At 40.7% G+C, this 15,662-nt stretch overlaps 2 protein-coding genes across 7 annotated transcripts in view; one reads left to right on the top strand and one right to left on the bottom strand.

Annotated features, from left to right (window-relative positions):
* FGD6 (FYVE, RhoGEF and PH domain containing 6) overlaps positions 1–5,943 on the bottom strand; it is a 71,845-nt gene extending 65,902 nt beyond the window's left edge. For both annotated transcript variants that reach the window (XM_054988221.1, XM_054988222.1), the window contains exon 1: positions 5,753–5,943. In XM_054988221.1, coding sequence (XP_054844196.1) covers positions 5,753–5,765 — 13 coding nt within the window. In that variant the 5' untranslated portion in view covers positions 5,766–5,943. The remainder of the gene's footprint in view (positions 1–5,752) is intronic.
* Positions 5,944–6,177: 234 nt separating this feature from the next.
* VEZT (vezatin, adherens junctions transmembrane protein) overlaps positions 6,178–15,662 on the top strand; it is a 38,924-nt gene continuing 29,439 nt past the window's right edge. For 2 of the 5 annotated variants that reach the window (XM_054988263.1, XM_054988262.1), the window contains exons 1-2: positions 6,178–6,279; positions 15,511–15,645. In XM_054988263.1, the coding sequence (XP_054844238.1) occupies positions 6,244–6,279; positions 15,511–15,645 (171 nt within the window). In that variant the 5' untranslated portion in view covers positions 6,178–6,243. Of the gene's footprint in view, positions 6,280–15,510; positions 15,646–15,662 lie in introns of those variants that run through there. The other 3 variants (XM_054988264.1, XM_054988260.1, XM_054988261.1) reach the window with 3 other exon arrangements.

Below are 15,662 nucleotides of genomic sequence, written 5' to 3'. Positions count from 1 at the left end.
GCCGATGCGTTGATCCAGTATAAGACAGCTTCATGTATTCACGTGTCCAAAACCAAGGGATCAGCAACAGGAAAATAAAGCAAGCCTGTACCAGGGGATTAATTATATAACTGCCACATACTCTCTGGAATAAAACAGCTTTAATAAGAAGGTAAGGGGAGGTTGAGTTTCCTTGGACAGGGAATTCTAGAGCCTGAAAGCGACAGCCAAAAACGCCTTCTGAAACATGCCTACCAATCTCATCTCAGTTAACGAAGAGCATGGCAAGAGAAGCAGGTATCTAGTCACTGACAAACTTTATTCAAAATTCTGCTATGTATATCCTGTTGTATTGTTTACCGAATGTCCCAGCTGTTAACTGCATAGCATTACAGTGTGCAATCCGCCTTGGGTCTCAGTGAGAAGGGTGGACTATAAAACAAACCAACAAACGGAAACGGCCTTCATGTATGTATTCTTGCCCTATGCCATTTAGAGCTTTAAAAGCCAGTAGTCATGGCTTAAACTGGGTTCAGTAACAAATCAGCAGCCAATGCAGTAGACTGGTTAAATATCTTCTTGCCAACAGGATTCTTATTAAATACCTACTTTGTGACAGTTGAAGTTTCCAAGCATTCCTCAGCACCAGATATAGCTTGCAGTTGTGTGTGGATATTGCTAAGGAAAGTTTAATGGTGGCCAGAACAGCCATACAAGGTAAACCAGTCTAAATCTGGTAAAAAGCACTCTTGGTCACTTCCGCAAATCTGATCTTCAAGAACCAGAATTGGATCCCAAAGTACTATCAGACTGCAAACTCTGATCCTTCAGGGAAAGTGCAGCCTTGAACGAAATAAAATAATTCCAGGGTTAGGGTACCATTTAGTTACTTGCAATTCTGTAGCATGTGAAGATGCACAAGAAAAAACAGGAGCCAGTACACAACAGTGCCACCAATCCCATCCTAGCTAGGCAGTTCATAAAAATGTTGGCAGAATCAAAAGCTGCAGAGAAGCCAATGTGGCAGCGCATTCCAGAACAATCAAAACCACTGTCTCTGTTTGTTTCCTTATTTCAAGGCTCCATCAGGGATTTGACAGGAAAACTAGTCATGTTAGGCAGAAACTAGCTCCCACAGACTGCCAGGAAATCAATTGGATCCATAATTTTCAGAGAATTGAACTTTTTAATAAGCTCCTACCAACACTCGCAGGGTTCTAGGTCTCAAAACTTCACCTGTGATTTGGTCCACAATAATGTGAACCTACAGGTTACCTTTACTCTACCCAGACAGAACTCCAAACCTAACTCATTTCCTGCCTTATGCATTGGTGTTGACTAATAACTGAGAAGGTCCCATAGGTGCCATCACCACCATGAAGTCTCGGGTTGCCCTAGTTAAGGCACCCTTGGAATGGATGTTGGTCCTCCAGAACCACAAATCAGACACAGCTGTCATGTCTCCTCTACCATGTCAGAGTTAAGCATGGTGCAACATTATGTGAGGGCTCAGCAAGGGATACCACCTGAGACTGCTGCCTCTGACCCCTCCCCCCCACACCCCTCTGCCTGCTATTCATTACCACTGTCCAGAGTATCTGGCACCCGTTCTCTCCCCCATTCTGCAGGCAGCTTTAAACACAACACAATGCACATACCTGAAGAATTCTTCTTTTGAAATTTCTCAAATTCCTACTGGACATGCATAGCTTGCTGTGTTGTGTTTAAAGATGACTGGGGGGCAAGGAGAGAAGGTACACTACTGTTCCAGCTCCTGGTCAGAGAATGAGGAAGAAGCAAAGGAAGCAGTAGTGACAAATGAGGGTGAGGCAGGGAGGGTGATGCTCCACCCCCCCAATCAGCCACCTGACACTACCACTTCACTTCATTATAGAACCAGATATGACCAATAATAACCTGGGTTAATGCTAGTCAGGGTTAGCTTTTAACCAAGGTACCAACCTTGATTCAACTGTATTTGCACTAAGTAGCATCACAGCATATAATACATTATCAAGGGCATATTATGTGGGACCATATAATACGTTATCAAGAATTAAAGTATGACTGTTTTTTAAAAAAGCAATTCTGCTCTTATTAACCTGGCAAATGAAGTAGCACAGAAACTTAACAAGTTTAAGGCTGTTGCTCCACAGTGGCAATATTTTTATAGAGTAATTACATGGTCAGCACCGAGTTGCAGCTTTCACAGCTGTGTGTTTTTTTCCTGACCACTACTAACTGGAGCCTGTCCTTATAACACAGAAACAGACATTTTCAACCATGGCTATTTTCACACATCTTACCAGCTCCAGTATGTCACACAAAGCTCCCGCAAGGACAGCATCTTTCTGGCATGATTTCCCAGTTCTCGCGCGAAATCATGCCAGGAAGATGCTGTCCTTGCAAGAGCTTTGCGCGACATACCAGAGCTGGTAAGACGTGTGAAAACGGCCCATAAGAGGTTTCCTATATCTGTTCTCCAAAGCTACTGTAAAGTTGATGATCTGCATGATATATCCACTATTTTAACTGAATAAAGACTGCACTTATGTAGGTGTAAGAAGGGCGGGCAACAATATAGACAACGTATCTCTGTAAGATTCTGAAAAACCCATAAGCATGCAAACGTCTAATTTAAAATCCCAAATTTACTTAGCATAGCTGAAGTGAATTACAGTGCAATCCTAAACACAGTTAGCCCTTCTAAAGCCTACTGACTTTAAGTTAACTTAGAGGGGTGTAACTCTGCTTAGAGGTGCATTGGTGAGAAAAAGGTATTTATTATCAGTCATTTTGAAGTAACAAATTTAATTACATTTTCTGTTATATATGTAATCTTGAGCAAAACCGCATATGCTTTTGGAAAATAAAAGATAGTCAAGAGCTCTGTTAAGGCTATATAATGCAACAAAAGGCAGCAAAGCAAGTATTTATTTTGCACTAAAGCACAAGTATTTGGGGCTGCATTCCACACAAGAGGGGACTATTCTCAAAAACAAGCTTAAAGGTTACAGTGCTGCTCAACAGCCCCACCCCCCACCAAACAAACCCAGACTTCTGCTGTGCACTACAAGAACTTAATGGCAGTTTACAAAGTCCAGAGCTCAGTCAAATAGTAAAACTATGTGTCACCTAAAGGACAACAGATAAGACCAGCCACTTGGTATTCATTTCTGCAGAGACCCAATCATGAGAGTATTTTAAATACCATCACACATGATAACACTGGACCCAGATAGCCTCATTCTGGGGGAGGGGTACATACAACACGAAGGACAAAACATGGCTCAGTAAAATGATGGTTGGAGTTGTAGCTCCCCCAGTCCCTTAGCCTAAGAGGTGTGCTTTCCACGTCAACTGGCGTGTTACATTTACTTTTAGCTCCATGACTTTCCTGTTATCATTCCTGGACTGTTTAATTCTTTGGCTTGTGTATACAACATGTCACCAGCATTAACCCCACTATTACGACCACCATCTGGACTGAAGATGTATATACCACAGAGTGGTGTGGAAATAGCAACAACTAGTCCTTTTAACATATAAAGAAATACTTATGACTATTCCACACATTTCCAGCATAGAAGCAACAGCGTATATACCTGCCCTGCATCACAGAACATAAGCTTGCCTCCATCTTGCCTCCTAAGACACAAGCTATGTCTTGGGTTCAACTTCATGGCCACTTCTGTGCTGTGTTCTGTAAACCACCCCATGTCTCAATGAGAAAGGCAGACTATAAATAAAGTAAAACAAGCTAGAAGATGCCACGGATTTACATCCTCCTGCAAATTATACATAGCGATTATATATAATGTCAAAGTGATACACAGTATAACTAAGAATACAAAGAATAGAGAGGGGTTTTTGCTGCTTCACTAATAGCAATTTGACGCTACACATAATGTTTTTCAGTCACCCTAACTGTTGCCATGCTGGCCCAGGGAACAGAAACAGCTAAAATGACACCTCTCTTTAGGCCAGTCGCTGATGGAGCACCTTGAACAGATTAACCAATACTGTCACACAAATATTTCAGCCAGGCTGAAATAAGTGAAGTTCCATGTACATTACAGTGAAGTCAGTGCAGCCTTGAACGAAATAAAATAATTCCAGGGTTAGGGTACCGTTTAGTTACTTGCAATTCTGTAGCATGTAATACATAATTTTGACCATGAGAAATAGCTCAGAACAAAGGTATCAAAATAAAAAGTGTATTAACAAGTAGCCCTCATATAACAATCATTTAAGCAATCAAACAATTAGATTTTTCAGATAGATGCAAACAAAAAAAACTAAGACATGCAACCCAATCAACACGTTCCACACAGCATATTATAATTTGACACAAAGCTGACTTGATTCTTCCTGATTTAGCCCCTGACATTAAAATAATATATTACTTCATTCTTTTTTTTAAGTTGACATAGATAATTAGGGTTAAACTGTAGCAAAAAGCATGCAAAAAAGTTAGGAACCCAAATAAGAAAACTTTTATTATGAAAAGAACTTCTATATTGCTCACTACAGCCAATTTTGAATAAAAAACAAGCCCATCTTCCAAGGATCATTTAGTGATAAAATGATAGCTATGCAGACCTCTGCTCAAAGTACCAAAATCCAAATCAATTTAAATCCAAACAAAACCTTCCACAGAGTACCAGAAACACGCTCTATCACTGAGCAGCTGTTATCATGATGCATTGTATTTCACATCCTGCTAGTGACTCTTATTACTCTTTCTATTGGATCTTGTTTTAAACCAGCCTTTCTTTGTAATGTCTCTCTTCCCACACACATTTTCTCTTAAGCATCAGTCTAATGGATGTATACTTCAATACATCTAATGAAGTGAGCATTGAATCATAAGCGCTTATGCTGGAGTACATTTTGTTGTCTTTAAGATGCCACTGGGCTCCTGATTTACAAGCACTTCACATAAATCAAACGCTCAATGCATATTCTTTCAACAGCAATGGTGAATCCTGTAGAAATAATTCCCTTACCTATTTGTGAGCCTTATAAAACAAACAGAATGTAAACATAGAAGTTTTTTTAAAAACCACCCACTAAGCTTCTTGCCCTGAGAACAACTAGAAAAGTTCTATTTAGTCTGATTTGGCTTTCCAGGTATCATCTTTCAGATCGCCACTGCAAATTAAAAAATGGGGTTTTGTTCCTCCCTTCTTAGAAGTAGCAATAGGCCCTAATTCCATCTACATCAGGCAGGAAACGGGGGCTTTGTTTGCTAATTTCAGCGAAAATAGCCCAACTCCACATACAAGCAGACGCACAAGAGCTCTTCGGTTCACTCTGTAGTCTAGTCCTTACAAGGGCAATCAGACTGGGGAGGGAAAAAACTCTCAATAACGCCGACTCTAGGGAAAAGAAACCTGGGGGCGAAAAGGGAAATAAGAAAAGAGATTCTGAGATATTACAAAAACCTGGAGGCGTTTGCCCCCTTCCAGAAGCTAGACTCACTCTCTTCTGTACTGGGGGGAGAGAAGTTTAAACAACAGCAGAAGCCGCAAGGGACTGGGCGCTCTCCGAGTCAGAAGACCCCTCGAAAGAAAGAAAGCAAACCCAGACCAATCTCCCTCCCTCCCCGGGGTTGAAAAGAAAAGAAAGAATAAGCCGGGGAGAGGAGAAGAAGCCATTTCCTTCTATTGTGCAGTTAGCTGGCTGAGGCTGAACTGCCCCCGTCCTGTTGCTACACCTTCAACCAGCTGCGTTTACAGAAAGTTCCCAGCGACTTCCCTTGGGCACTCACCAGCTGAACTCATGGTGCCTCCCTCCCATGCGCCTTTTTCCCCCCGCCGGCCCCCTTTCTTTTAAGGCATGGCGGCTCTTCTCGGGTTGGCTGCGGAGAAGAAAAACGCCCCGGTGGCTGCCGAAAAGCGCCGCTCGCGCCTTCGGCTCCCGTGTAACATTCCCGCAGCTGAGCGAACGACGGACTGGCTGAGCCAGCCGGGACAGCCGCTACCCTCGCCGAAGCCCGGCGAATCCCGCAGGCTGCGCCACAGAGCCCCCTACAGGCTCAGAGAGAAACTCCAGGGGCCGCTGACTCTCCTTCTTCGCCTCCCGCGGTAAACCTCCAATCCACAAACTGGGAGGCCCTCGCCTCCTTTAGCGCGGAGGCTGCTGGGAGTTGTAGTTTTTTCCTGTCGGCGGTCGGGCCCTACGGCGGGATTATACCGCGGGGGCTCGGCGGACTCGTTTTCCCAGAGTGCCTGAAGAGAGCGGCACGAATGGCGGAGAAGGATGACACCGGAGTTTGACGACGAAGTGGTGTTTGAGGTGGGTGCGGGGGGGGGAAAAGGGGCCCGGGTGACTCGTTTGCCTGCCCGCAGGGGCTCAGCGGCCCTTTCCTCAGGGCCTCGGGCGACAGAAGTGGGTGGGGCCGCCGGTGGACTGGTCAGGCGGCGCTCCGGTATGTGAAATGGGGGGCAAGAGAGAGATGAGCCTGAGGTGTCCCAGGCTTGATAGCTCACCTCTTAGACTAGGGGGTAAATACAAGTCTTAGGGCGGTAATTTACACACACAGCATAAAAAAGTGAGACAAAAGGAGTGGCTGGGACAAGGGGAAGGTGGCTGTCCCACGTTCCTGGCAGTCGTTCTCTTTAACTTCAAGTCAAATAATTCTTTGTGCCCCTAACAAAGAACACAACTTTAACTCTCAAGGATAATTTGAGAAGGGTGATAGGTAGGGATAACCCTTCCCAAAGGCAAATGATGGTGGCGTGGAAAGAAACGAAGGCTGGGCTGGTCCGTTAGAAAAAATAAAATCCAAGAACAATAGCACTATCATATTTTAAGACCGATTGAAATGCAGAGCAAGGAGCCGTGTGTTTCGAGGTCCCCCAAACTCTTCTTAGATGTTCAGTTTTTAAAGTGCAGGAGAGTGGGAGTGGGAGAGGAACCTGCAGACTTCTTGAAAAACATCAATAGAGATTTCAAAATCTCTATTTCAAAAACTTTTTGAGACCCCCCCCCCCATGGTTGTAATAAAGGCTGCTGCACTACTGTGTTGTGAATTATGAAAATACTATGTATGTGGTTTTTAATGCATCTCTTCTTGGAGAGGTATTTTTTTTTTATTTGGGACAATCTTAGTAAAAAAAATTGCTCTCCTCATAAATTTGTCCACACACAAAGATAAAAAGCTGGCTTTTTTAAAAAATCCACATGATTTATGTGTTAGTTTTAAGGCCTGCTTTGCCCCACTCTGTGGATGGTAGGGGTGGTTGTATGTGGTGATCTATTTCCATATAATCAGACAGATTCTTAAATTAGCTGTGATCTTTAAAAAAGGGTTTAAAAATCCTTTGAATAAAGTCTGAAAATGTAGGAAAATATCTTTCTTGCATGTTGGTGCATGCTGTTGCCAATAGTAAACGGAAAGTGTATATTTTTCAGGTATGAAAGTCTTATAGAAGGGTTATAATGGGTAAATAGTCATTCATGCTTACTTCCTTGTAAGATATTCCAAACTCAAGCTGTCCCATGATCAGATTTCTTGCAAAGATAGTCAAAATTATGGTGCTTTTGTAATGGCTGTTTACTTTAAATGTACACATTGAGCATAGGGTAGGCACTAAAGCAGCATAAGTTCTACAAAACCAGTAATGTACTCTTGGGCCTCCCCCGCTCTGTTTTTCTTGTATTACAAAAATGCCTTGCTCCTTCACCAGCTTTCTTTAAAGTTGCTAAAGTGTTTCCTTGATCCTTATCTCAAGAAAATGGAGTATTACTGGTAGCCAATAACCACCATTTCTCAAGGCCATTAAGCAATTGCCTTCTACTAGGAAAGAATACAAAATCCTTGAAATTATTTTGCTTGGCCTAAGAAAGCGCTTGCAATAATATGCGTGTCACAACAGTCCATATCAATTCACTTTTTCCTTCAGTTATGCTGTTCAATTTGCATCTGATGATAATTTTTTTATTTAGTCATAGGACATGGTCTTGAAAGCATGTACAACCTTACTGATGCTCTCATGAGACCCAGGTTGGAATCCTCTCTGTCATGGAAACTTGCTGGGTGATCTTGGGCCAGTCACACACGCTTAGCCTTACGTAGCTCACAGGATTCTTGTGCGGATGAAATGAAGGAGAGGAGAATGATGTATGCTGCTGTGCATTCTGACTGGGAAGGAAGGTGTGGTATAAGTGGAGTAAAGTGCAGTTCCTGAGCTGGGGGGGCTGCCTGGGTACTTTAAATTCTGTAATAAGAAAAAAAACCCAAATAAATATAATGAGATGTTCGTCATTTATTTTATCAACCCAGTCCTTGGCTCTAGCCAGGATGGCTAGAGCATTCCTACCTGTATCAAGCAAGCTAGTTGATAACTTATTCTTTGGCCTCCTTATTTGGCATGGTATCATTTATTCTGTATGGTACGTTTGGCTGCATATCACCTAAATGCAAAATAAAATCCATACATTACTCTTGGTCAGTTGCTTCTAGGAGTTAGTGTATGTGTGGTACCTTCTCATATTGTACCCATTTTCCTCCAATGTGGGATTTGTGCTAGGTTTTCTGTAATTTGTAATTCAATTCCATGCTCCAGTGCAGGGAGCAATCCTTTTGGCTCTGTTAATTCTGTCATTGGCAGAAGACCTCTGTGTTGCTATCCTATCCAGCCGCTATGTTTCTTGATCTGAATGCTCTGTGAATCAGAACTCAGGTTGAAAGGGGATGCATGGAACTAACCAAACATGAATAAACACTTATGTTAAAATACTTTTTCAGTTTTAATGTAATAAGCATTTGTTCGTGTTTGGTTTTAGAAATTTAAAATAAAAATAATAGATGACCAAAGAGTTATATAGATGGAAATATAGTCTCTGCCTGATCTAAGCTGCTCACATTATCCTACTTATTTCAGTTAGCCTTGCTTCCAGATAAGTAGACTCAGTTACAGTGCTATACTTGTTTTGAGCATAAGCTGTACTGAGTTATATTTATAAAATATGCAAAGAACTATTTGTATTACCTTAGTGGCTTGTGTATAAATCTTTGTCACAAGTCATTGGCTCAGTTCAAACTTCGCAGCCAAACTAGAGTTGATTTGGGCTGTACGCCCATATTTCCCACCCCCCAAATTAGTCTCTGATTGGAATATAGTTTGCCCAGTTAGACTTCTTGGCAAACTGTGATTACCACACACATCCGTGAGTGGATCTGCAAGTGCAAGAGGACAAGGGAAGTATGTTAGCTCACAGCACATAGACAAATTCAGTGAATTGGACCTTTATCTAAATGCTGGTCCAGAACATTGTGATTGATGGAACCTCACTAAAGGGCAAGTAACACTCTTTTTGAAGTTACTGCAAGATTCCAAATAATGCTTATAAAGTATTACGTAAAGTGAATAATAAATATATAGTATTAAAGGTTCTCATTAGCTCAGTTTCCTTACTGCAGTCACAACCTTTTTTCTTAGTTATCATTTATTAATGAAGCATGTGTATTACTAGAAACATTGTTCAAGTACACTTAGTAGCATTTTTGACGATGTTCATTGAATATATATTAGAGGTAATGGAAGCATTCGGAAGTAAACAGGATATCTGAGCCACTAGAATTAAACACATTTCACAAAACTCTCAGTGGTGTATTTCTCCTTTCCTTTGTCTTTGAAGGATTATCTGAGATGTTTCAACATGAACCATTTAAACTGGAATTCTCATTTATTTATTTGTTCATTTTTAGTGGAGAATTCAGATAACATTGTTGGCAGCCCATTGCACTCCAGAAATTTCTGTCTTGTATTTCTCTTTTTCTTTGAGTCCTCATGTGCAGGATATTTTTAAAATGCATCTGTAGTGCTAGGTTACACATTCTGTTTATCCCATCAAGAGTAGCTTCTTATAAGCCAGGTTCTGATAGCTGTGAATTCTTAAACTTCTCCAGATAGAAGCAGAGATGTCTGGAAAGGATCTTAGTTAAACACATGAAAGCTATGGGTCACCTTTCTTTCACCCTTTTTTATTCTCTCTCTCCTTTGGGCAAATTGTGCTTGTGCTTCCTCCCCCCTCTAAACCCTTAGGGACACAAGAAGTAAAGGTGAACAGGAAAGTGACTCTTACTTCCTTGTGTGTTTGCCATCTGTCCTTTCCACTCTTCTCTACCAGTCTCTAGAGAAGCTTCAGTATTCTCAGGTGTCAGCATCTGAATTGCACATGTCTATTGTTGAGGTGATGAATGTCATGTATGACCAAGCTGTTAGTCAAATATCCCTTGCTTACTCGCTTTCATTGTTTTCCACTATTTTTTTTTGCAGCCTATTTATGGCGACCCCATAGGGTTTTCAAAGCAAGAGCTAAACAGAGGTGGTTTGTCATTGTCTGCCTCTGCATAGTAACCCTTGATTTCCTTGGTGGTCTCCAATCCAAGTACTAATCAGGGCCAACCCTGCTTAGCTTCTAAGATCTGATGAAATCAGGCTTGCCAGTAAGCCCCTTAAAATAAATTTATTATGCTTTACAAGTATGTGAGTAGGTGTGTGAGAAATTTATTTGTAAAATGTAGAAGTTAGTCTGGAATATATGTTTTAATGAATCTTTGGAATCATATACTATATCATTAAATGAAGAAAGAAATGTCAATCAAATTAAATGACCCTAAAACATTATATTTATGGTTTTGTGATTTGGTTATGAGAAGGATTTTGAAAGACATTACCTGTTTGACTACCTTTGAAGAATTGATTACCTTTGAAAACACTATTTTGAGTGAAGCTCAAAGGGAAGCAAACTGATTTTTTACATTAAAATCATGGATCGTGTAAATTTCCAGAACTGCTTCCCTGTACTCATCTGAGATTAGATTTGTGAGTAATTTACTGGATGATAAGCAGGATAAGATGATCATGAGCCAAGGGAATATGACTTAAGACCTTTCAGATACAATTGCTTTGAAAGCCTTTGCAAGGGATTTTATATAATATTGATGCACATTATTTCTTTTAAGCAGTAGCTTCTAAAAGCCTTTAAGAATTCATTGTCTGATTCTCTGTTCCTCCTGTCATACAGTAGCAAGAGTAATTGCAAAGCCCTGCTGAGTTGCCAGCTGTGTCTGCTGCTGATGCTAGAAAAATGCTACTGTATAAGAGCACAGGTGTGGTTTCCTTGGCTGATACAGTATACTAATTTTCTGCTCCAGTCATCCTGGAGACACAAGTAGAAAAAAATGGGGAAGTGGGAGAAATTCTTTCAGATGTGCTGGGGGATTATCTGAGAGAGAGGTGGAATCACATTTTCCAGGAGACAAGGATTACACTGCCTGTAAGTCTTTTTATTTTTAAAGTATACTTTGCCTTGGTTTCAGTCACTGGCTAAGTTCATATCAACGTAATTGTTTCACAAGGATAAAGTGTTTTAATAGACCAGTTTAAGGCTACTGTTGGTAGTTGTCATCTTTGGTTTACCTTGCTTCTAATCAGCATTTTTTAGCTTTGCAGTGGTTTAAAGCAAGGGTATTGTGGTATGTTAATCTGTAGGCTCTTTAAAAAAAAAGCTGTACTATTTGTTTACTTGATTTAATCAAAAGTTAGTTCCTCCAAAGGTATTGAGGTGGAAAGGAAGGAAATATGAGAGACCCAATGAAGAAATCCATAGTCATTTCCTTCTTAATGCATCAGCAGAAATGTTTAGGTGTGGCCTTGATTTTGGAGCTGTGTCATGTGCTAGGAAAGTATTCACATTTATAGTAATAAGTAAATTGATTTAATTTAAATCTTAATATTTTTCTATAAATACCATCTTTGCAAAAAGTTTTGTTTGCTATCTATCATATGTTGAAGGCTTACTGTGTATTATAGAACTGATTATTTTTTCTTCCTTGATAAGAATTGCTTGATTTTTTTCCCAGCAGATTAGCCAACTAGACTCTAGTGGATTTGTAACATGTATAGCACAGTGTAACTGCAAATGGGAGAACAAGGCTAGAGCTGGGGCTGGGGCATGTGCTGTTACTATCCTCAATAACTTGCATAGTATTTTTCACTGTACATTTTGTTGTAATAGTAAATGAAATATTAATTATACCCGTTCCAAGGCAGTATTATACATGATATGTAGCTCAGAGTCTTTGGTAACAGGAGAAGAGGCTGGAGGGAAAAGGTTAAAGTTATCCTTCATCTTACAGAGGTGGTCAAGTTTTCTGAGGGTGTTTCTCCCCCTCCCACCCACCCCCTTTGGTTTGGAAGGTTTTATGCCAGCATATATAATATCATATCTTTGGGAGACCTCAAATAATGGCTAGGAGAAAGCCCTTCCCTTCAACTAGGAGCCACATATCCAGTAGGTTAGAAAATTGCTCAGGGAATTTTCACCTAGCCATTATCCCTACTACTAGGTTATAACTGCGAGAGCCATGTAGTGTCAGAGGTCTCCTAGGATCTGAGCTCTTAACCAAAACAATCTCTAGGAAAGGAGTAGCTTATTGAAGCTAAAGGGAATGTTTGGACTGGCTGTTTTTGGAGTTATGCATGCAATATATGACATTAACTTCCACCTTGCTATCCATGTAAGATTGCACGGTTGCGGTACTATGGTGGTGAGATGAGCCAGAATATTCACTTCTCAGCAGCACCTAAATGCAGAGAAGCCCTCTTGGAATCCAGACATGGCAATCTTATGCCCCTTTGACCTATAGTATTTCAGTGTTCAAAACTCCTTTGCCCATTTCCTTCAAGCTAATTCCATACACTCCATCACTCTTCCTATCCCATGACCCAGAATGATGTTTTGCTCTAGCTCCATTTTGGCCTTTCTGTTTTTCAGCTCTGTTCTTGTACTAGCCACTGTTTTCTCAGGCATCTTCTTTTCAGCAGACTTTCCAGTTTCTCTCATCCTTCAGCCACCCACTATTACTCTTGGCTAGTTTTTCTGCCTACTCACTGGTCCCATGTTTTCTTTCTGCCTACCAGCAGCATTTGTCCTGTCTTTAGATGCTGAAAAGTTTTCTGTCATTGACACTTGCTTAGCTTTCCGTTCTGTCTCCTCTGTTTCTTGGTCATCTGTTTCTTTCACACACAGCTCACTGAAATTCCTTTTCAGTTCATTGCCTGCTGTGCCCTGACTTTGATTCCTCTTCTGCTGTATGAGCTCTCTGCTCTTTCATTTCACTATTTCCTGAAATCTCTTCCATTCAGTTTTTCAGTCTGTTCTACACAGCTCTCATTGCTCCTATGTGGTTCTTTCCTCTTTGCACTTCAAGTATTCTGATGGCTCCATTCCCTGAGAGTTGAAGTGTTTGTGAATATTCCACCTTATTACACCAATTGGCCGGTTGTTCCCTGGGACTTCCCCATAAAATTCTGCAGTGTATTACAATTAGATTAATCCAATTATTGTAAGTCCAATTGAAAAACATTATTCCAGTGTGCTGCTATGAGACCCCGTTAAGTAAGCAGATATGGCATAAATTGTACTGGTACTTATCCTGCCACTATGTTCCAGTAGAAGCAAATTATTTTGAAATGACACAAATTATCAAGTTTCAGGTGAGTAACTGTGGTGGTCTGCAGTAGAACAGCAAGGCTCAAGTCTAGTAGCACCTTAAAGACCAACAAGATGTTCAGGGTATAAGCTTCCTTCTTCAGATATTCTCAAAAGCTTATATCCTGAACATTTTTTAGGATGTAAGTTTTTTTATCTTACAAAATAACAATAGGATCAACTGTGTGCAAAGATACCCCTAGCTATGACAAAGCAAAACTATACATATAACAAGCTGTTAATAAATAGGAGTCGGAGAGCTCCATACTGAGGGACCTTGTAGAATTGTTCAAACTTGCTACGGACCTACATGGCATTACAGGCTCTTTAGCTCAGTGTCGCTAGCTGAGATATCTATATTTTGTCTCAAAGCAAATATATACCATAGCCTTTAACTGGTTTAGTTGTGATTCTCTTAACCTAGGGAAACTGGAATGAAACTTTGAAAGGAAGGGGGTACATTTTACAGAATTTTCAGCATTTTCACTAAGCTGCTGTCAAGTTGGGATGCACGAATACACTCTTGCCTTGCCCCTAATGAATATAATTTTAAATCTGATGAGAGCCCCTGCCCTGAACCCAGAGATACTTTGTTACTTTCCAGACCTCAGAGATCCTTCAGTTTGGAGCTGGGTCGGAAGTATATTTCCTTTGGGTTTTTTTAAAGGTAGTAAAGAAATACATTTCAGCTTACAGAATGCATAACTAACTATGGACAGTTTCTGGCAGGACTTCATAAAGTTAACTAATAAACATTTAGAGTGGATGATAACGTTGTTCTGTCTACTTTCTGTACTTTGCGAAGAAACCCCCAAACAAACAGAAAAGCAGCTGATTCATATGTTCTCGCTGTTGCTAAAGACAGAGGAGCAGGGCCAAAGGAGCCAACTGGTAAACATACAAGCCAGGAGGTTTGGAATCCACAGATATGATAAAATCTAGCATCGCTACAACCAAACTCAGGAAGATTCGTGTATCTTTTAGATATGAGTAGAAGAAGTGTGTCTTCTTGAAAACCCTATGGGGTTGCCTTAAGTTGGCTGTGACTTGACTGTATTTTATACATATAGAAGGGAATATTCTACGAATGTAGCTTCTTCAGCCATTCCAACATTAGGATGGGAGAAGTCACAGGTAACACAATGAAACCCGAGATCTAGTATAGCACAGTGTCTACGAAATTGAGATACAGTGCAGAAAGTTTCAGGCTTAAAGCATCTCTGCCATGAAATCGGATGGCATTACCCCATCCCTCCCAGCCATAAACAAAGCCATACCTGTGGTTCAAACCACGACATTTAAATACATAAACATGTATGCTGTGAATTGATTGTTAAGGCAGATTTTCTTTTGTGTTAGCCACTTCAAAAGCTTCTTTCAGTGGCAGATTCCAGGGACAGTGCTATTTCCTTGCTTCCAGACTCCTGGATGGTAAGTGGAAGAACAGAAAGCACCAGAAGAGCTGAACTGAGAGAAGCCCATGCAGAGTGCTTTGAGAACTTGACAGTGTTTTCTGAACAATGCAGCAGCAATTTGAGTGGCTCTATCTGGAATAAGATGAGACCTTCTCCCCTATAGTGGAACAAGTGTTTTTCTTGTGGTAGAGTTAGAATCCCTTTACCAATCCTGCATCATGCTTTTATTGCAGACATACATCCTGCCACTCAGTAGCATTGCCGATGTGATTTCTTAACATTACTACCTGATACATACAGGAAGCATTTGTCTAATGTTGTATAGAAGCGTGGATATTGGGTTGTTCAGTTGTTCAGCCAGTTGTTCAGTTAATTAAAAGGAAGAAGTGATCACCTTTGATCACTCAGAGAAACTATGGTGAGGACCATGAGACCTGCAAGAACAAAAGCTGTGTGGGATGGAGGCAGTAATAAGGATGGGAATTAGGGTGAGTTTGAGTGAAAAAGTTGACTGGATCCAACGCATTGTATCTTACATTAATTGAAATCATTGGGAATCCAGACATTTTAAAAAGAAGCCTGTTAACTGTATTTTTTTTTTATTTAGAATTCACCACTTTATCAATACCTACAGGACTTGGGGCACACTGACTTTGAAATATGTTCACCATTGCTGGAAAAACCAGAAGAGCATGCATCCGAAGAGGAGCAAAAAGAGCTGGATACAAATGCTATTCTCAAGGTAAGCACTGAGTTTTG

The sequence above is a fragment of the Eublepharis macularius genome, chromosome 9 (genome assembly GCF_028583425.1).
Source record: "Eublepharis macularius isolate TG4126 chromosome 9, MPM_Emac_v1.0, whole genome shotgun sequence".
In the NCBI taxonomy this organism is placed as follows: Eukaryota; Metazoa; Chordata; class Lepidosauria; order Squamata; family Eublepharidae; genus Eublepharis; species Eublepharis macularius.
This window is presented reverse-complemented; position numbering and strand designations above follow the sequence as displayed.